Raw genomic sequence first — 22,822 nt, forward strand, 5'->3', positions numbered from 1 at the left:
TAATAAGAAAGAAAAATCTTAAGCTTATGTTATTTAACAAGGATAATAAAGGCAGAACCCTGCAGGGAGAAAGCATGCTGTGCCTGAACTCTGGATCTGCTTTAACAAAAACTAAAGTGACAGAGTAGTAGGAAACCATCCTGCTGTTATAGTATGCACATTCTTACTATCAGCTTGTGTGCAGATTTTCTATTTGTTTCTCTGGTATTCTGAATTAAAACACTTTTCTTTCTAGTCAGTAATTCCTTATAAGCGATCAGTAAAAAAAGCATTGTCAGTTTCATGTTTCAGAATGTCAGAACAATGCAATAAGCGTTGGAAAGCAGGTATGAAAAACTCTATGAAGTGCAACACTGCAAGGTGGCAAGAGAGAGCCACAGGTGTGCAAGCAAGCAAGACAGGGTTTGACATTTTAAATCTTGTGAAGTGAAATGCCATGAAATAGACTGGGATTATAATACAGAGCCTGGGCAAGTCTGAGCCATTTGGAAAGGGATTACGAAAAATCAGAAAGCTCAGATTCACACAAATGACACTTGCTCAAAGTTAAAAAGTGTTCTTCAATCCATTTTTTTTGAAAATGCAACGACTGTAATTTCATTTGTGAAGTTTAAAATCAGGCCTGTCATCACGTTTTGCTCATTGATTTATTTGTTGAGACACTGCCTCATTCCAGAGGAAAATAACTTCGATTCCCTTTTTATTCCCAGAGTTGTTACTTGTGATGCAGGCAGATTCCACATGACAGCTTCCGCTCCCCAGGCACATTCACCTCCTCCTTTCACTGCAAGGTGAGCATAACTTTCTAAAGGAGGAAAATGTTAAAGAAACAAACAAGCAACAAGAAAACAAGAAAACCCCAAAACTCAAAAAGTGACAGTGCCTTCTAGTGACATATATAACAAGGAAAAGAATAACAAAATCATACAATGGATGGAGTAGGAAAGGACATTAAATACCATCTAGTTGCAACCACCTCATCTAGTTTCAAGCACCCCCAAAAAGATTAAGTTTCATTCACTCTGATCATTAAAACAGTTTATTTCCATCTATTTCTTTAAAGGAATTCCAACAAGGACCACATTAACCACAGTTTTAAAGTACAGGAATTAAGCAGGAATAAGTTGCTGTCTTACACAAAGAGTATTTAATAAAGCACTTGTGTAGAGGTATTTCTTAAACCACCTAAAAACAAACAGACTATATCAAACAAAAAGGCTCAAGAAAAAAAACAGTAAATAATTAGAAGCTATCTGCATTTACTTTGCAAACACCTAAATTAAAAATAACTAGTTGGTAGAGCAGCAAGGAAGTTGTCATCTTTTCCCTATGATGATATGAAGCTATACCACTGTGTACTAGCAACAAACCTAAACAGTGTGTATGAAGACCAAGAACTTTCCTCTTGAAGTTCAAGTAGTAATAAGGGTTAATACACATGTAAAAGACTAATCCACTTGGCATCTCTACTTGTAAGCATGCACCCGAACTGGAAAGCATCTGTAACCTGAAACAAGACTAATAGCATTTTAAACCATCAGAATAATAATTGACTGCCAGCAATTTTATTTTGATCAGCATCATATGGAACAAGAGGCAACACGAAGAATACTTCCCAATAAAGTCCAAAGGTAGCTTTTAACTCAATATTCAGCATACTGGGAACAAATTATTTCCATTTTAGACCAAGTTAAGTGTATTATGTCTTATTATGTAGAAAGAAACAGTTGTAAGAAGACAGCATAAGAAGACAAACTTTTTTGGAGACATGAGAAGTCCCAAGTCCATTAGTTTGGCTAAAAACTTGAGCCTATCATGCTGTTAGGAAACCATCATGTAGGCTCCTCAGAAATCCTTCCCCACACATTATTTGGAAAAGAAGGAACAAAGAATCCACTACTTTCCACACATACAAAAAAAAAAAAGAAATAGAAAACAACAAAAACAATAATCCTGGAAGACACTAAATGTAGCCAGTTAGTAGAGTTTTACTTGCCATTTATTGTAGCCTTACTAAGCAGGAATACAGTCTGAAAAAACGTTATGGAATATTGTTAATCCTACTGGACACCAGAAAATATTTATATAGAGAATTCTGAAAATACTTATGCTTGCAGAGCTCCAGAAGCTTCGCATCCAAAAGCACTGACATATTTGTCTTTTACTTCAGAGAAGGTTGAAGTGCTCCGACATTGGTATGAGAAGTATTGTACAAGCAACCTGATCTACCAGAAGTAATTTATTTGACAACAAACTCTCATCACTAAATTAAATTTTAATGACTTGGATTTCAAGCTTAACAAGGCCTCCCTGACATTAGAGCTCTGAAGTTGTACTTCTCTGCAGCTATGGATTAAAAAGTTACTCTTCATTCTTGAACTGATCATAGAAAATAAGCTTTGCAGAAAAAAAATAGTAGGGAATTGTTCATGTTTGACTTCTTATGAATTAAAAAACTATCACTATTCAACCAACAGACATGCTTCACTTTAAAATAACATATATAACATATATATATATATATAACAGTAAATGAGACTCCAGATTTTATTAATTGCCATACAAAGCAAGCATTTGGGAATTATAGATGACAAGACTATGCAACGACAGCTGTATTTGAGAGAATTCAAGAAAAAAAATCCAATAAGATATTCTCAGATGTACAAGAAACCAAAAGCTAAAAAAAAAAAAATAAATACTCCTTACCATAGTGAATTTTAACCTACAACCCACAGACCATTATCAAGACATGCTTTGAGGTTAGTAAGGGTGTGATTCTTGGCAATTTTAAGAGCTTATCCAGATGAGTTGTGCTATTGTTCTGAGTAAGCTCTCCCTCCTCCCAGCATATACATGCAGCTTTCCTTGCACGGAGGAACCTCTGAGGTCAATCTCTGCACCCAAAGAAAAATCTGGCCATAAGGAGAACAAAGATTTTTTTTTTTCCTGTTGTTGTTTGTTTCTCAGGGCTTTGCAAGTCAAAGACATTGGAAAAAAAACTTTGCTTCCACCTCAAAAAAAAAAAAAAAAAAAGCTGTACTCCAGGAAATGTCCTACTGTTGCTTATTGTTATGCTTAGGATATCCAATGTAATTTTTAAGTAAAAAATATAGGCACACCAGCAAGTATTCTCCTAACAGATCCCGACAGACAAGATTCCTTAGAAACTACTTGGATTTGTTGCTTTTATCCTTTTCCCCCCGTGTTTCGTGTACAATACAACTGTTAAAGTTCAGGTTCAGGCCTGAGAAAATTCAAGTGTATGAATACACATTTTACACCTGTTTCTGTTGTTGCTAAAGAAGCCAGCAGACTAGGCATATCACCTACATTAAATATTCAAAACCTAGACTACACTAGCCATAACAGTCATGAAACAGATTTCTTGCTTTCTTCTAAAGATACCAGCCTACAAAAACATGTGCTTGAATAATCTGCATCTTCAGCCATCCTGCACAACATCACAGGCAGATGGGTGCAGAAGCTGAAAAAACTGGAGACAAAGACTATCTGGGACAAGGAATACACTTCTGCCTTTATTACTTCCTTGTGTTTAAACTCCACACCAGCACCCAACTGCAAATACATACAAGTGAATAAGCCAACTGGAAAGAGGGATTAGCATTCACAGATGTGGAATGAAACAGAGACCTGAACAGTTTCATTGGAGGGTTTTCTACATTAAGTTAAAGAATCAGACATCATTAACACTTCAAAACACAATTATCAATTCACATCTTATATTTGAGGTTGCATTGTGTAACAACTGAAATAGATAGATTGTGTAACATATTGTGCAATACAAACGAATAAATTAGTTGGGCTATTTAATTCCCCATAAGTGATACAGCAGCTTTCTTTACTCTTACCAGATTTCATAAGACAAATGTGGAGCAACATTACTTTGCAAAGTCTTAACTAGATGCTGCATTTTAAAGTTCTGACATGTTTCAACTTGCTCCAAAGCTTAGTACTGCTGGATCACTCAGCAATGCAAACCAGATCCATGGCAGCAGTTACATCATCTTGCATAAAACCCAGGGAAGAAACAGACTTATTGGTCAAGTTTCTAAAGTCCGTTTGAACTTGCAGAAATTCACAGCAGATTAACACGTTCCACACTGCTATACTAACTCTCATATGGAAATGGGAATCCTGCAAGTCATTTATCCCACCGAGCACTGAATTCTACACACCTAGCCTATGAGCTCTGTTTTACTACTGTAAGCATTCTTCTGCCCTCTCCCAGACTCTCTTGCTAAATGAGACCAGATGAATTTTCAAAGTTGCTACGTGCTAGAAGGAAGTTCTCAGACAACCATCACATTAAATGGAACTAAATTAAGTACAGCTAGCACAATAAAATTAACTTTCAGCTATCAGAGCAATTAATTTACAAGATACCTGGAATTTTTAACAAGCGTTCAGGATATTCAGATGATACTAGTCCATGCAAGGAAATCCAAACCAAATCAAAACCAACTTCATACCACTAATGAGCTAAGAAAACTTGTAGAAGATACGTGAGGGTAAAAACCCTAAAACTACTCAGAAAAAAGAACATGTCTGTGCTTCCTGACCAATTTAAATAGCCAGTGTATATAACAAATGCTTCGCTGGATACATTACAGTAGTCCCATAATGGAAACACAGCAGAGGCTCATGAAAAGGAAGAAATGCAAGTGAAAAATAACAGAAGATATTCACAAGTGACTTGGGTTAAGGCACAGGTGCACCCCAGCTGACCACATAATGAGCCATGCTGACAACAAAGATACTGCTTCAGTGGGTAGCTTACGGCACAAACTCAGGCAGAACCCAAATTATTTGAGTCTCAAAGAATCAAGCTGGCCCAGCTAAAAGCCATTTAAGCACTGCTGCAGCGAACAGAGATCCAGACAGCATGGTACCCTGGGGAAAAACACCAAAGCCAGCATGGCTCCCTGCGGTGTGCTTGAGCTACCAGAGCTTCCCAAAACAAGAGCTAAGGGAGGAGCATGGCACAGGGGCACTTCTTCCAGCTCCAGACCCCAGCTGGCTTCAGCAGAAATTAGAAAGCATCAAAAGAATTGAGTAAACTCCATATGCTCAGCTGCAGCACTGCCTGGCCCTCAAGCATATTGATCAGCTTGCATTACAAGGATTTTTCCATTCTCCATAGTAACCCAGATTCCTGTTATATTCTCTGGTATCAAGCTAAACTACCTTCCATCAATTCAGCTTAGAGAAAAAACCAAGCCTAAGGCTGGATCTTATAATTGCGTACAAACATTTGGAGGGAAGATGCAAAGACAACAGGAGCTCTTTTCAGTGGCAACCAATGCTGGGAGCAGAAGCAATGGGCACATCTAGAGCAAAGGAGGTGCCTCTGAACATCAGCAATCATTTCCTTAGTGTCAGGATGAGTGAACACTGGTACAGGTTGCACAGAAGTTGTGGACTCTCCCTCCTTCGAGGTATTCAACAGTTGTCTGTCAAATAAGAACATTTGCCAGTTTCTCCCCCTGCCCCACCAACATCAAACCCACATGAAAAGCTACTTGCTACATAAATAAGAATTTCTTTTGCTCTGGGTTTTTTACGTAATAGTACTTCCTTCAATTCAAAAGTGAAGTTTTCAGTTGCGTCACCATCAAGCAGCAGCACATTGCAGGAAGGGAGGAAGTAAATTGCCTATCCCCTATGGTGCACAGAGGGGAAGAGACCTCAGGATTTCTCCAAAGCTTTTTCATCTTGGACTATTTAAGATGAAACAAAGAAAACAAAACAAAACATCTTGTCCAAACTCAGCATATGTTTATGCCATGTCTCAGACATCTGTATCATAATTAAAAATACAAGGCCTAAAAGCTTTACTGAAAATGTTGGCTTATGTCAGAGTGGCATCCAATGCAGTTTATCAAACATGCATCTTTACAATATATCTGAAAAACAAATACAAGTCATACATTTAATGCAGTAATAGTTGCAAGATAAAACACAACAGATTAAAATTTAAGGATACCTCTACCTACTGATAGGAAAGACACTTCTGATGCTACATTCAAAATAGTTCTAGTTACAACATTTAAATTAATCACAATGGACTTTGCACACAAGCCACCTTCTTGATACCACTACCTAATTTATCATGGCTTGCCTGCAAGCACTAGACAAATCTTTTAATATCAGGCAATGAACCTCGTATAGATTTCCAGCAAACACTCTCTCAGTGGAATAGAATTTACAAGTTATATCTCCTACCACAAAACTTAATTCTCAGAGGAAGAGAAACTACAAGAAACTGTTTACTTTATAGAGAACTGAAATTACATGCAGGGAAGCTCAAGAAGCTTCCAAAAGCTGCTCTCAAACACAAAGCCCTCACTAATCTTTTTCCCTTCTCTCCACAAAACCAGAACTGGTAGGAAGGAGCTCACTGCTTCAGTGCAAAGCTTGCTCATGTTGCTGCAACTGTCTAGCAAGGCATGGTTAAACTCACACATAACTGAATTAACTACAGCACCAGCTTATGTGCACAGGTTCACTTCTGCTCTCCCCACACAGAACATTAGCAGCAGCTCTGGCACAGGAACAGAACAGGAAGCCCAGACTCATGCAGCTACATTCCCCAGAGGGTATCTGTAAACACCCTGAGAGAAGAACACATGAGTTACTGCAAGGTAAAGTATAATCTGAACATAAGGAACACTTGCTATTAAGTAATAACATGATATAAGCTTGCCCTGCTTTACCCAACACTGTCACACTTACTTTGTACTACCTTATTCTTTGTGTAGCTACACCACTACACTAACCTATCTTCAGGTCTATCAAAATCACCCCAATACAAATACCAGCCAAAGATTAAACTATCCACTCACTGACTGCAGCCATCAACAACTCCATTCCTCTTTCTTCTGGCATTACTTACAAGCATCTTCCTTTTTGAACATTTTTCTGTACTTTAGGACAACATTTGCTATCTCCCATCTGTCACTATCAACAGTTTTGGTTCACTCTTTACCTCCACTCTTCTATCCTGTCCCTCACAAAGGGAGCATCCTTCCTTACACAGATATTGCAGCCACCATCTCACCCACAGATCATCATATGACTCACAGCTCCTGGTGGGGCAGCTAACAAGATCACAGGTGTTTTTGGTTACTTTCATAAAGGCATCAGCAAACATTTTAATATGACAAAAGTAATAAAACAAACAAAACCAACCATAACCCAGGAAAAAAAAAACAAAAACAAGACAACCCTGCCAACCAAAGAACTAGTCACTAGAACAACACGTATTACACCTTTTTCCTATTTTCCAATCTTAAACTGCCACTTAAGCTGAGTGAGCAGGTATCCCTGGTCTGATATATACTCAGAACAAAAATCTGGGTGAAACACTGATAATGACAAGGGCTCACACACAGCCACACTCTCACCGTGCCTGCAACTCAGCATTCAGGGCTGCTAGGAAGACACCCCATTCCTATGGCAACATCATCAATAAGCTCTTTCCACGTGCAGGAGGACCCAACTGAATTTCAAAGGCTATAAGCAAAACCAGGGAGCTACTTCGCTACAGCTGAAACAAACAAAAAAATCCCAAACCACAAGCAAACCCTGGAGTTTACTGCATAGTAGCAGAATTAACTTAATATATTTACATTTGCAGATAATTTAACATAATTGGAATCAACTCTCTGGAAACTTACAAACAACTTCATTTTGGAAATACTCAGGAAATGCAGTATCCCAGTTTAACCTCTTTCTTTATGACTGGCATCAAAGCTGTTTCAAATTTTAAAAAAATTCTTCTTTACAAGGAAGAAATTAAAAGGCAGATTCTAATTTGTCTTTAGTACTAAAGCTAGTTCCAGGAGCGTAAGTTGCATCCCTTCAGGAAATAGCACTAACCAGGCATAGCCCACAATGCTTGAGCTTGAATTATGGCTGTCAGCCTCAAGGATTTACTAACACAACATTTGAGTCTGGGCAACAAAGATGAGGCATTCAAGCCACTGAATTATTTCTAAACTTTAAGTATCACTTTTTATACTGTGTGAAGGTGAGGGAAAGGGGACATGAATTTAAATTTAAAATGTAGATGACAACCAAAGTCTTGCAAGAGATCTCCAATACTATACAAAGCAAGAATTTTCACTCTATCATTCATATGACCAGCTTTAAGAAAGCAGTTTCAAAATGGTCTGGCAGATGTGGATCACTGCTATTGAAACCACTGAAGAGGCAAACAGAAGTTTAGAAAGATCTAGCTGAAATACATGATATAAAAGACATGTTGTGCAACTAAAAGAGCAGTGCTGACTCCTTCACAAAGTCAGTTTGTTCTAAATTTTAACAACAGAAGCATCCTTTCTGTATTTTTTGGCATAATATAGCTTAATCTGTTTGCAGCTGTGACACTACTGTTGTTGCAAAAGACAGGTGTTTTTTTCCAAAAATACAAGAAAACCTGGTCATCTGACTATCAACTGCCTTGTAAGCAACTTCTCTGAAGCATGGTTCATAGACAAAATGGCTCCTAGGTCCCCACCTTATCACAAGATGTTTGTTGTTTAATTGCTGTGATATTTCATTACATCTTCTTTGTAGCAGCCTATAAACAAAAAAAATAAAGGGAGAAAAAAAATGCCAGTACACACTCTCATTTAGCTTGACAATGAACACCTGCACTGAAATTCTCTCATTCTGTAGATGACTGGGCATACACTGAAAAGCTTCCAGTTGCTCTATAGAAATCCTAGGGCAGCATTCCAAGCATGCTTTGGATCCACTGGAATTGCCAGTCACTTCTTCTACAACCACTCGGATTATCAAAAAACGTCAGCATACAACCACAAAGACTCACCTAAGTTGGTGGTGGTGGGAGCAGGTACAGGAGTAGTGCTAAGAATGAATTCCAACTGGAGGTGTCAACAGAACTTTTTCTATTACGTAAAAGTTGACCACATGATTAATTTTTTCCACTGAGGCATAAAATTTGAGTGACCCTGAAATGACAATCATGCCTAATTCCACTACTTTCTACATCAGCCGTTTCTCCAAAGAAAATTACTGTTCTATTCTCAAACCCATTTAGGCATACTGAAGCGAGAGAAGGCAACAGCAATACCCTTGCAGAAACTCTCTGCAAGTCTCCACAAATGCAGGAATAACTGTGCATCTCAACAGAATTTGATAACTCTCAACAGAACTTCATAACTCAGGCAAACAGACTTAATGCTGGATTTGACCTGTGGCTTATTTCTCTAACTAAATACAATATCAAATGCTGAAAACAGAATCACAGAAATGTTTGAATTGGAAGGAACCCTTAAAGGCCATCTAGTCCTACTCCCCTGCAATGGGCAGGGACACCTACAGTGAGATAAGGCTGCTCAGAGCCCCATCCAGCCTGGGCAACAGAACATCCACCACCTCTCTGGGCAACCTGTTCCAGTGCTTCACTAACCTTATTGCAGAAAAAATTCTTCCTTATATCCAGTCTGAATCTCCTCTCTTTTAGTTTGGAACCATCTCCCCTTGTCCTATCGCAACAGATCCTTCTAAAGAGTCTGTTCCCTTCTTTCTGATAGCCTCCCTTTAGATACTAAAAGGCCACTCTCAGGTCCCCCTGGAGCCTTCTCTTCTTCAGACTGAACAGCCCCAGCTCTCTCAGCCTGTCCTCATAGGAGAGGTGTGCCATCCCTTGCAAGATTTTTGTGGCCGTTTTCTGGACACACTCTAACAGGTTTACATCTCTTCTGCACTGAGGATTCCACATACAGACACAGTACTCCAGATGGGGTCTCACCAATACAGAGTAGAGGGGCAGGAGAAATAAAAAGCACTCTTGCAAGGATCTGATAACTTTGAGCTCATCAGTCTTTCACAATCTATTTTTAAGAATTGCAAATTGACTTAAATTCAGACATGAATCCTTATCAGTTCTTGTTATCATCAACCAGACTCAGGTAGAACAGGAATGACATAATGGCTAGCTCTGTACTAGATTCAATGAAGTCTGATGATGATTGTAAGTCATCTAACTTCCAATATCACTCAGTGTTAATTGCCTTTTGGACCGTTTTTGAGACAAAAAGGTAGACTCCATATTCTATTATAGATATCAGGTTTCAATACACTTATTCATAACTTTTAACCTAAGGTCAAACACAAAAGTTACTTTTACTATGCCTCAGAACTATCACACAGCACCAAGAACTTTTTTTTTTTAGATCCTCTCCTCTATCCTTTGATGGTTCTTCTTTTTAATAGGGGCAACCTCTCCATATCTATCAGTCAGCAGATCGACAAAATGATCATTAAGATGTTCTCACATAAATATATATTGGTCTAGAACTCCACAAAGTCAATAAATTGAGTGTCTTTAACTCCACAGATACACAGGCTGCTGTTCTTCTGGTACAGGTGTGACCAACAACTGAAAACAACATACACTAACAAAGCACAGAAAATGTTTAGTCAATGGGGTGAATCAATTGGAATCCCTAGGGATGCTGTTTTTAATGAAATAGAAATTAATATTGGTTCTTAGCCTTGAAACAGAGTTTTTCCAACATTTACCAATTTTATCATGAAAAGAACCTTACTGAAGGTTGGACAAAGCCAAGCGTGAAATTCTAAGTATTTGTAAACAAGATAAGTGCAGTATAAGCAGCAAGAACAAAAAAGCCATACAATTTTCAAAATATATTCAATAATTACAAAAGCTGAAAGTTTCTCTGTTGCCTGCTGTCCAAGCCATCTAGATACTACCAGTTCTCTCCATATTTGAGATCTTAACAGCATCTCTTCGCAACATTGAAACTTCTAAAGCAAAGAAAGCATAGGACTGTTTACCAAATGCCTGTAGGTATCTTAGAATACATGTATATATCAACAAGTCTTTCACCATGACCGCAGCCTCTCTCGCATCAATACCCTCCATGAGTTCATTAAGCCCATTAAGTCAGGTGGCTGGGCAACTTCTCTCTCTCACAATGACTTCCATAAGCTACCAGATTATTAAAACTTTACTGGTTTTGAAAGTAGTATTGCTGAAGCACACAAACAATTGTATTCTAAGCCATCTGCCCTATTAAAACCCAAAAACTTCTAAGGCCAGCTTCGTGACAGTTTTCTAAATGTCTTCAACACTGCAGAAGCTATACTCAACCATCCCCACTGCCCTTGGCCAGCACTTGGGAAGCAGGACAGCATCAGCAACTGGACACACTGCGCTGTATATGACCAAGTAACACCTGTGAAATTCAGCACCACTTCCAGACCACTGAGGCATTCCAATGCACTGACAATCCATTTTCGATAGCTTTTAGACTTCAGACATACACACTATGGGTTTAATGGTTAAAATGGTTAAGCTCAACTCTCCTTCCTAGCAGGGCGTGGATTGACCTTTTGTGAGCGGTTGCTAAAGAAGGCACAAAAACGCCCATTCCTAACACTTCTCCACGCCGGGCACACGCGTGACCTTCACGAGAGACCCAATCACGTCCGTGCCCTGCCCAGCACAGCCCCGCTCCCAGCCCCGGCCAGAAGGAGGCACTTACTGAGCTGCCCGGAGCCGGGCTCCCTGCCGCCGGCTCCGCCGAGCACACCGCCGCCCAGACCCCCTCCGGCGGGCGGCGTGCCGCTCTGCCTCTCGAAGTTGCCCGGGTTGGAGAAGAAATCCCGCAGCCTGGGCAGCTCCCGGCCGCTCTCCAGCAGCTCCGTGTGCAGCTCCAGCGCCGTCAGCAGGAACTGATCCCGCAGGAGCTGAGCCGCCATCGCGTCCATCGACACCCGCGGCGGATCCCCAGCGGCGGCCCCGCCGCCCGCCCCCGCCGCATCGCCCGCCGCCCGCAAACCCGGCAGCTCTTCGGGGCTGCCCGCGGCCGCCGCCTCCTCCCGCCGCCGCGCCGGGTACGCCGGTCCTCCCGGCTCGGTACTGCTGCTGCTGCCGCCGCCGGGCCTGGCTTCTTCGGGTTCGTCCTCCTCCGAGTCGCTGAGAAAAGGGTTCACGCTGCTGCCCCCGCCCGCCGCCGCCATCTTGCGCCCCGACGCGGCGCTATCGAGGCGCTGCCGCGGTGAAAGCCGCGCAGAGCAGCAGCCGCTTCTGGCGGGACCGGAGCCGGGGCCGCCGCCAGCTCCCTCAGATGCCGCGGGCGCTGCAGCCGCCGACGTCCCCCCGACAACCACCGCTTCCTCGGACTCCCGCACCCGCCCCGCTGCCGCTTCCGGATCCCGCCTCTCGCGAGAGCTCCCCGACCAATCGCGGGCAGCGCCCCGGAGCCTAGGCCCCGCCCCTCGGCCCGCTCCGAGAGGCGGAGTGCGGCTGGGAGAGGGGCTGGGCGCAGAGGGCGGGAACACGAGCATAGCGGAAGCGGAAGTAGATACCGGCGGAGCTGGCGGCGGGAGGCAGTGAGTGTTGGCGCCTGCGCACTGCGAGCTCCGTGGCCGTGTGTGGTGGGGGGCGGTCTGGGTCTACGCGTGGGACTGCGTGTTGACGGCTCAGGGGGAGCTTCCTGCGGCTTGGGGTCGCCCGCACGTCAGCCTCAGGGTTTTTAGCTGTCCGGTGGCCTGGGGCGGGCCCAGCCTGCTGTTGTGAGGATGTGGGGCTGCATGAGGGCTGTGGGTGTGTGGCAGGGTCGGTCCGGGCCCTCACGGGGAGGACGGTTGCGTGGGGTCCTCCTGTATCACTCGGTGTGGGAAGTACAGGGTTTTTGTTTTTTTTCCATCTTTGTTGTCCTTTGAGCTTGAAGAAACACGTGTCGTTTTAATTTTGATTTTATATCTCAAGCCAAATTGTGCCTTCCTGGTCTCCTCCCAGCAGTCCCATTTGTAGCACTTCAACGTTCCCAGTACATGTATTCCTATCTGCTGTCCCTTTCAGTCTTGTGTTTTACCTTGTCTCAGTGCCCTGATTTAGCCCCGCTGCCTGCCCTGCCTGATTCCTTGCACATCAGGATTGAAAGTTCTTGTGCCTTAAGAAAAGTGTCTTTGAATAGATCCCAGCTTTCATTTGTACCTCTGTCTCGTGGAGCTAAGGGCCCTCCTGCACTAATGCTCTTAACAACTGAAAGTTTGCTTTTCTGAGATGTCTTTGCATGCCTCGTATCTGTCAAGACTGGGAATTAGAGTAGCAAGAAACTGTATGGAAGCATGTTGTTCCCATTGATAAAACCGTGGTGTGAAGGTGTTACCTCTGGTGTTTCCTGGCAGGACTCTCTTATTCCATGCTACCTTCAATATGTGTTTACCTACTGAAGTGAGTTCAACTTGTAAATGACACAGAGTCGAGTCAGCATTGGTTTCTGTTGTTTCTTTGAAAGCACCAAATTTCTGCTAATTCAAGACTCCTCTGTGTCAGGCTGATTCAGTGGGACATCTGTGACTAGATCAGGTTGCTCAGAGCCTTGACCTTGAATTTCATCTTCAGGGATGAGGCAGATGAGGCATCTATCACATCTTTGGGCAACCTGTTCTAGTGTTTCACTACCTGCACTGCAAAACAACCAACCAAACAAAAAAACACAAAAACTTTTCCATTATATCCAGTCTAAATCTCTCCTCTCTTAGTTTGAAACCGTTTCCCTTTGTCCTGTCACAACAGACCCTAATAAAGAGTTGTCTCCACTTTGCTTACAGTCCCTTTTAATATATTTAAACACCAGTCTCTCTGGAGCCTTCTCTTCTCCAGGCTGGACAGCCCTTGCTCTTTGCCTGTCCTCACAGGGGCGGTGTTCCATCCCTTGGATCATTTCTGTGGCCCTCTGGATGGGATTCCAACATGTGCATGTCTCTTCTGTACCGAGGATTCCACAATCTTAATATACTGGACTTTACTAGATAGATAAGCAATATTTACTATCATAATTGTAATCTATTATCTTCGTGTTAGTATGCTATAAAAAGATATGCTTCTACTTAGTTTACGTATAATTTCCTTTAAAATGTAATCAATTTTACATTCTGTTCTTTAATAAACCTTTTTTTATTCTGATAACATACAATTTTTATAATGTTTATATCAGGGAAAAGAGTAGTGGAACGTGAATGTGTTGTAGCCTGGAATAAAATACAGTATATCGAAAAGGCTTGGGAAGTTGACTTAAGCCACAGTAAAATAGGAAAAAAATGTTCACTATTTGTACTTCGGGATTAGGAACCCTTGAAGAAATCTTACTACTTTTCCTTTCCTTTTAAAGCATGCTCATGAGCTTGCTACGAGTTGATGTGCTTGTGGTCTGCCTTGTCCCGTAGAGGGAGGAAAGTTACTGATGTCCTGTAGCAGCCTCTAGTGGTGATGTGCAATATTTACAAGTGATTTGGAAGTAAAGGATGATCTTTCTTTTAGAGGGCTGTAACAGAAAGTTGTGAAAGTTAACAGTTCACTTTTTAAGATGGCATGCTTATCCGTGTGGAAGGACAGTGTAAGTAGGAAAGAGAAACAGTGAAAATCAAGCATGAAAATGGTCATTGTAAGGTCATTCAGAGGTTTAAAAGTAGTAAATTCACACATGAAGCTATGTTGCCTGAATTTATTAATGTCTCTTTTACTGAAGTTTTTTGGAAGTGAAAATAAGGCTTGAAATTGAAAAGGTGTGGTTTTTTCCCTATCACAACAGAATCGTGCACCAGCAACTTGCAAATATGCTACCACAACTAATACTATGCCAATGCTTTCATTGTTCAGCCTGCTGCTCTTCAGTCAAGTACTGCAGGAAAATGTGATGAAAGGTGTTTAAGTGAATATATTTGGAAGTTATGGTGGGAGTTATGCAGTGAAGGCTACAATATGAATAAATGCAATACAAATTGGAGAACAGAATAGGAATCTGAGGACATGCTTGGAATTGCATGCATCTTCTGTTGGAAGATGTTCTGTTCATCTGGTGCCAGCAGAGGTTTATGTTATGAGTTAGACTGGTGAGCTAAACTATTTCCTTTTTATTTATTTATTTATTTATTTTTTCCCTTGGGGTTATTTTCAATTGAGAGTTCTCTATTCTGCTTCACTATGCAGACAGCTGGGCCAGCCAAAGAGAGAGTTTGGTATGGGAATAGATGTTTGGAAGCAGGAAACAGGGCAACTCTCTGCAGCTCTACTTAGTTTTTCTTGCAGAACTTGTAACTGTCAGAACCTTTTGGTCTTCTAACTGCTACTCCTATGTCAGGTATTTTTGTAGCAATACGAGATAAAGTATTTCACCTGCTGATTTTACATATGTGGGAAACAGATGCATTTAATTATGGAAAAGTTCCTACAGATTGTGCATACAGATAAATAACTGCTAGACAGATGTTAACAGTAGGCTTTTTCTGTCATAGAATCAGTTAATTGTTTTCTCTGTGATAGCAGATAATAATGTAGGTAGAGCTTGCTTTGTGTTCTTAAGATGAAACAGTATCTGTCTAATAAGTCTACTCATTGTAATCATCTGTTTACCAGTGTTGCCTCACTTCGTTGTTTTGCCAGCAGGGAAATTGGGAAATGGCAAATGTCGATTTGTGACAGAAAGACGCCATACAACTTCTTTGCATAAAGATTTATGGATAAACCTCACAGGATCCTTGATGAAGTACTGTATATACTTGCTTTACTGGTTTAGAAGTTGGATGCTCTCTTGAAGGTGATGCAATCCATCCTTTAAATGTTTTTCTCCTCTTTGCAATTTGACTATTGCAGTTTCTTTCCCCTCTTGTGCTGGTTTCTTTAAGGTAAAACTCTAACAACTGAAAACCTGGTTTTAAGATGCATTTCCCTGGGGACTTAGATCTGTAATTGCATCCACGTGCTGCTGGAGGCAAGATCCTTCTGGAGGCTTGAGGAGTCTGAGAAAGACATGTAGGATAACAGAAAGAAGGAATTTCCCTTTCAAAGCTCCCAACGAGGGAAGCTTGGAGTGAGGGAGGCAGGCCATGGGCAGGGATAGGTCTCTCGGAGCAGCGAAGCCGCAGGTCTTCGCCACCAGTTCAGCACCTTGGAGAGCAGCCGACCACTGTCTGGTGTCTGCGGGGCGCTCGGTTCTTCATAGATCGGCATTGCTGTAACAGGTTTGTGAAGTGAAGAGGAATAAGATATCGATTCTCCTAGCCAGCTGAGCTGAGTAATCGGGTACAATGATTCTGGCTAGTAATATTGGTTGAAATAGTGCTTTTGTTCTCACGAGCTCATAAGTTCCTTTAAGAAACTCTACTTTGAAAGAGTGCGAACCTGTGAAATCATAATTCAACTTCAAAGCATTATATAATACTTTCAGTAATAAAGACATAGAGGAAGTTGTCTTGTTGCCCACTTTTCTTCAGCCTGAAAGTATTGGTAAAATAGGCCTATATGCAAGATCCAGCAGATAAGTGGCTTTAGAGATATTGCATGTTTTTGGTTAACAGTTGATAAGAAAATGTGACATCACATTTCACATCAACTTTTTGAATCCTTACTTATACCAGCTTCTTTAAACACTATTTTCTTTGAATGTTTTTCTCTGTATATGTACAGAACAAATTTGCAAGCTAGATTTATTTGTAAGGTCATCTTCTATTATTTTCCTTGTGTGTTTTTTTCTCTGTGTGCTCTACTTTAATATTTGCTGTAGGACTTTGAAGATTTCAATCCTTTGGCCCTTTATTTTTGAAGTGAGAAACTATAGTGCTTGTATCTTACTTGACTATGTCTTACTGAATAGTTTTATCGTAAACTTCTTTAAAAATATCTTGGGGGTACTTTCAGCCTTGGATTGTCAGAGAGGTCTCCACTGAAACAGCTAGACTGCTATGGCTAGCTGCCATCAATGCACTTTGTTTTTTTTTAAGTACTTGTTTCTTGACCCTAGCAGTCCTGGTGGCAGATGTGCTGGTTTCTGTTTGATGTTCCCAGGTATCAATCTATCCCCAAAAATACCCTATGAAACTTTTAATATCAAAAATCTGTTTACAAGACCTATAAGTGGAGCATGAAAAAATGAAAATAGTCTTTATTCTCTGCAAGAGTAGTCACACAAAGCAATGCAAAACTCTTTTGGCAGGATGAAGAACTAAATAGTCCACATTGAGACGGAAATATGATGTTTAGCTGTAGAACAGTGATGCTTGAAGAAGACTTGCTGATAGAAATTGGCTCTGTGACTTTGAAGTTAAAAAAAAGAAAAACCTCAAAAAGGTGTTGAAAAGACCTCCTGAAAACACATAAGTGGCCCAGAATACTGTTATCAGTGAAATAACTGATTTGCGGGGAAAAAAAACCAACAAAACCCAACAAAAATTTCACAGCACTTGTTGAGTTTTACTTTCTCTGAGATCTGACTTTTTATCTGTCTGCATCATGAACAAATACAGTACTGCATTCTACTCTTCCATTTTTCTACAATTGGCTGACAAGCGTTACCAGAGGATGATGCTTTTGTTCTCTTTCATGCCTCAAAGCATGAAAAAACCACCATTGTTCTTTCTCAGTGCTCTCTTCTTGTCAGTGTTGTACTTGAGTATGTTTTTGTACGTGGGGGGTTTGTGGAAACTTCTTCCATGTTTACAGGATAATTTGCAGAGAAATGTGTAGGCTGGCATTACAGGTAACTGATTTACAGATAAGGTCTGTCGGTTATTCTGCCTTGTAGTCCATAGTCAGATTTCTCTTCGGAATGTTTTAGCAAAAGAGATTTTGTTGTTGTTGTTTTTTCTTTAGGCAGAGCAATTTTGATTATCAAATGATGTTAAAAAAAAAAATCAAATATTCCTTGAGCTCTTTGCCTCAGGTTTGGATCTACTTTACTGAACAACATTTAAAATTTAAAACAGATATCATTTGCTATTGTAATCCATAAAATTAGTGAAGGTGTTGAACATAAAATCATTTTAAACAGATGATTTAAATTACCAAAGCCACTTCAATGCAAGAGCAAGCAAAAATACATTGTCATTGCAGCTTCATCATCTGACAGAATATATGCAGGAGAGAAAATGGAGTTTGGGAAAGGAGGAAAGCAATCTAGATCTCACTTCTATTCATTGTACATATGAAGCAAGTGTGAGGTTTTGGGATCTTCTTTGTCTAAGTATTGTGTAAAGATGCAAGAAAGCTAAATCTGAGACTGGCTGGTAAGTCTGTATAAATTTGTGCAGTCAATAGATATATGCTTTGACAGCAGGAAATCGCTTGTTTGTATTGCTTGACTAGTGTAACTCTTTAAACGTTTAAATTAGTAAAAGAATAGCATAAAGGCTGCTAGTGCTGTCTTGGATGATATATAATTGCCACACTATTCAAAGTGTGCAAAATTTCCATTTTGCTTCCCTACCCTAAGCAAAAGGATCATGTTTTATATGCGGACAAATTGTACAGTCACAAATTTGACAGTTTAAATTATGTAATGCACTGTACTGTTTAGCTGAAAAATATATTCATCAGCCAGAAACATAGCAGGCATTCCCATCCATTTCTTTTTTTCTATAAAATATTCTTACCAAGGCCATTGATGCTTATTGAAAATGCCTTTCCAATGGATTTTTTTCATGTTACGCAACAAACTTGACAATATTTAGTGAGGCATGGTGTCTCTAAAAGAAATGACTAATGTGTCTTGAGCTCCCTCTCTTGACATTTTATTATCCTTAAAAAATATTCCTGCCAATGGGGCATATTCCATGTAGTATTTTGTGGTTGTTTTATTGCATATTTAGAGGGGGGAAAAAAGGCAAGGCAAGGAAATGTGACATTTCTCACAAAGAACTATGCGATGCAGTGCAAATATGATTTTCTTTGTCTAATTTATAATGTTGAGAGATTATAAGTTCGGGGAAATAGAATTTAAATGTTGATTCCTCTGGAAAAGGTGCCTCATTTCCTTGATTATATCAATATTCCTGTTTAGTTTTAAGGGCTCTGATCTTTCATGGGGCTGTGGATGCTGGTTGTGTGGCAGTCAGAACCCTCTGTGAAGGAAGTACTGGACTTTGGAGCAAGTCAAAAAGCATCTTGTTAGCAAGATATGGATCAGATTGAAAGGAACAAAAAGCTAATGTGAAATAAACTGCCTGCTTCTTGTCTTTGATGGGGCTTTGGTGGCTCATTGTAGCTGTCTTGTTCCCCTGCTACTGTCACAGTTTCCGTTATTGTAGTTCTTTTGCTTACATGACCACTAGTGATGAACTTGCAACTAAAAGAGGGCTTTCTGCTGTGTTTTTGATAGATGTGAGTACAAAGAAGGAGGAGGTCTCTTTTGTTCCTGGCTGGTGCAGATGGGGTGAGTTTTCTCTCTGAGGATTCTTTTAAAACAAACAAAGCAACCCTTTCATCTGTTCAAATAACTCCTCCCTAAGAAAAAATAATTACAGCCAGGAGGTTTTTGCTGCTTGTCTTTAATCTTGTTGACTTCAGGAAAAGTGCCTGCTGATGCTGTCTTATCTTTTCTTTCAGGACAAGTGCTCCCCTTTCATCTATGTGCTCTTTTGTCTGCTCACATACAAAATCCAATAATGACACAAGTGGTAAACACTGGTAAAGCCCACAGCATAGTTCAGGGCAGTGCTAATTTCCCATTTGCTTTCTTCCCATGTACCACTTATATTACAGTCAGTGGATGGCCTGATGGATCTTAAGTACTATCCAGTCAATATCTTAAAATCTGTTGTTGGTTCCAAATTGTTTGGACAAAGTACTTTAAATGTGGGGTTTAAATTCTGTCAGGCTGGAGGCTGGGCAGTGTCATTATTGGCTCTGTATTTAGTTTAAGGAGGTTGTGATAATAGGAGGAAAAAATATAGAAATAAAACTAGAAATCTGTGTGTAATATTCACTTTACTACTCTGGATGGGACTGTAGAGGAGATGAATTGTCTGGCTGAGCTTTATTATTATAAGTAGCATTTTGGATGGACTGTTAGAAATAACATGTGACAAATAGGTTGTAACGTGCTCCTGACCCTCAGCCTATTGTTTGCCAGACTAGAAGTTGTGTTCTTTTCTCTTGGTACGTGACAGGTGATGACTAAACAAAACTACACTGAATAATGCAATCAGGATTTGGGTGAAGATTACATCTTCAGATTTTGGGAGGTAGCATACTAAGTCACTTGACTGCCTGGGAAAATATCAGTGGAACAAAATGCTGATATATCTTTGACATAGGTTTTATTGACAGAAAGATGTAAGATATGTCTTCAAGTGTCAGTTTGTATAACTACTTTTTTGCTGACCAGGCCAGTGAGGGCATAGATTTTGCACTACTAATAAATGCTTAAATCTAGTCACTTATCATCCAAAGTGAAAAGGACTTTGTGTGTGTTTAATGTATTTTTTTCTTCTCTTGGCATTTAGCGTTTTCTGATAAATAAGCTAATACATAATCTACTTTTCTTTTGATTCTAGTTATTTCTTTTAGCATGCCTTGTGTGGTTTCTGCCTTGAACCACCAAGCATCAGACTCTACAGACTCTACAGACAAATTTGTTTGTGATGACCTTTCCAATAGGTGGAGGGAGAAGAACAAGGAACTCTTTTCTTTTGTGTGGTAGTCTGTAAAAGCTGGATTACATTTCTGTATCTCTTGAGATGCAGAGGCACAGTGCTTAGCTAAGCATCCTTCCTGCTAGGGTAGATGCATGGATGAATGTTCCTTAGAAGTGTTGCCTGTGCTCCTCTGTGCCTGGAAGGCATGAAGGCTATCTCAAGGGGTGTCTGAGTTGTTCTGGGATTGGTGTTCCCTGCTCTTCCTACCAAGAAAATGATGCTAGAGACTTGCTGGGCACCAAGAAATTTAATAGTGAAGCTGTCATCTGGTGGTGATGAGCAGTTAAATATGTTGTGACCAGAATAGTCTACTGTAATATGATCAAACTGTGTTGCAAATGTAAAAGTCTTTTTTGCAATTAAGTTTGTAGATCACTGTAGATCTGATGATATTAAACTTGAATTGTGTTGATTACACTCTTAGTGCTGCAAGCTAGGTCTCAGGCCTGGGGAGAGTTGAAGTAAAGAGAAATTCCTAGTGGTGAAAGCAGTTTAGGTTAATGTTACTGTAGTTGGAATTTAGAATATGTTAAGCTATGGAATTCTTGCACTAGAAGCATCCAACGACAAGAATCCAATTGAAGTAACATGCTTTGCTATGTAGGGTATTTAGTCATATCAATTTTAGGCCTTGATAGCTTGGATTCTCTTTTCAAAAGCACAACTACATCAAAAGAAGCACCCCTATGGAAAATAAACTAAGTAAAATGAGATCCCATGTTAGAGGTATTTCTGTGATTGTGGTTTTGTGTATTTAATTTCATACAAAAACTCTGACTACTTATAAAAGCAGTAACTGAACAGATGCTTAAGAAATACTCCAGGTCTCTATTGGAATCCCACTTGTAGACGCAGAAGTGTGCAAGTTCCTGCTTAAGTGATCAAAACATACTCTTTACTGATATGACTGCCAGATGTCTCTTTAAAATGCTTTATCTATCTCAGTCTCCTTTCTTTTTTGTCCCAGTCTCTGAAATTGGAAATCGCTGCATTAATTATTTTAATTAGGATGGAGGTTGTTGCATCTGTATTTCAATAGGCAGATTTAAAGGAACTGTAACTTGCAGTTGAGCTGCATTGAGCCCTGAATTTTATTTTGACAAGTTATACTTAATTTGGATTATTTATCTATAAAACTTCCAAATCTTTTCCAGTTGGTGGATTTTATCCTCTGTGATTTTCCTGGCTCTTTGAAGTTTTTATTTTATGAAAACATTTCAGTTTTTATCAGAGTGAGTTATGTGGTAGTGAAGCCTTTCTTCTTTACTTGATGATAATGCCATGTGTTGGCTGTTAGTTGGCTGTCTGTCCATATTTCTGACTATTGAAATTTTGTAAGCAGCAAGGTAAGAAATGTTCTCACGTAGGAGCATTAAGTAGATTCTGAATAGTTTCTTTAGGAGAGAGGTGTGTATTGATATACAAAGTTGAATATCTGCTGCACCTTCCAGGCTATTTATTAGGAAGGTCTGTTTCTGAATTAGTAAATTGAGGTGATTTTTGGGTAGAGCTGATAATTAGCTTGTTGATACAATGAAGGTGTGAACTTTGACAGAACTGATAGTCTCATTCAGACTGTCCCCAAGCTTGCTTGAGTTCTACGTGTTTGCACTGCCTTCATGTGAAACTCTGTTTATGTGGTAGATGCATACATTTTTGGTGTATCTAATGTTAAGCATATTTGTGTCCCTAACTTGACTTCTAAGATTGAGAGGGTAGGAAAAGCACTGTGAAAGCACAGGTTAGTATCCAGCTGAAACATAATTCTTCACCTGTTACGCTTTTGTTATCTATTTTAGGAGAGCGTTCTTCACTCACACACAGCATCGTTGTTCATTTAAAATAAGATTTCTGAGTATAAGCAGAGTGTAATGAGTCTAGAATTGATGGTAAACTTAGAAAAAGCAACTTTGGATGCGCGCTTGCTGTACGATGGCTTTCCCTAGCTCTCTTTACTCTGTACTTGCCGTAACAACCACAACGCTGTTATGCAGTCGGTCGGTAGAGGGCAGTGTGTTCATGGAGACGTCGCCTTGTCCCGGTCTGCTGTCGCTGCAGGTAATGCAAGGCCACTGCTTGTCACAAAAGCTGGCCTGATTTTATGGTCTTTTGAAGCCATCTGATATCCCTGTAAATGCCAGAGATGTATTGCTGTGATGTAGCTATCTGACAGTCTGAATCAACAAGGTGATGACCAGAACCAGAATTTCTCTGAACAAGCTTCTTTATGTAAATAGAGGTTGGTTATGGGTCTGGGTAATCAGTCTAGTAATAGTATTCCTGTGACAAATGATATAAGTATATAATAATAAATAAAAACAAAGTTTCA

General features: G+C 40.1%; 2 protein-coding genes across 12 annotated transcripts in view; one reads left to right on the forward strand and one right to left on the reverse strand.

The window, feature by feature from the left end:
* RELCH (RAB11 binding and LisH domain, coiled-coil and HEAT repeat containing) overlaps positions 1-12,391 on the reverse strand; it is a 72,966-nt gene extending 60,575 nt beyond the window's left edge. For 3 of the 5 annotated variants that reach the window (XM_090137035.1, XM_090137038.1, XM_090137036.1), the window contains exon 1: positions 11,559-12,391. In XM_090137035.1, coding sequence (XP_089993161.1) covers positions 11,559-12,363 — 805 coding nt within the window. In that variant the 5' untranslated portion in view covers positions 12,364-12,391. The remainder of the gene's footprint in view (positions 1-11,558) is intronic. The other 2 variants (XM_090137034.1, XM_031589253.2) reach the window with 2 other exon arrangements.
* The window catches only part of PIGN (phosphatidylinositol glycan anchor biosynthesis class N), a 112,668-nt gene continuing 102,170 nt past the window's right edge, over positions 12,325-22,822 (forward strand). For 3 of the 7 annotated variants that reach the window (XR_016465033.1, XM_031589254.2, XM_090137043.1), the window contains exon 1: positions 12,338-12,408. The gene's annotated coding sequence lies outside the window, so the exon portion shown is untranslated. The other 4 variants (XM_090137039.1, XM_090137040.1, XM_090137042.1 and 1 more) reach the window with 4 other exon arrangements.

This window comes from Phasianus colchicus, chromosome 3, assembly GCF_987193195.1.
Source record: "Phasianus colchicus chromosome 3, bPhaCol1.hap1.1, whole genome shotgun sequence".
Lineage (NCBI taxonomy): Eukaryota > Metazoa > Chordata > Aves > Galliformes > Phasianidae > Phasianus > Phasianus colchicus.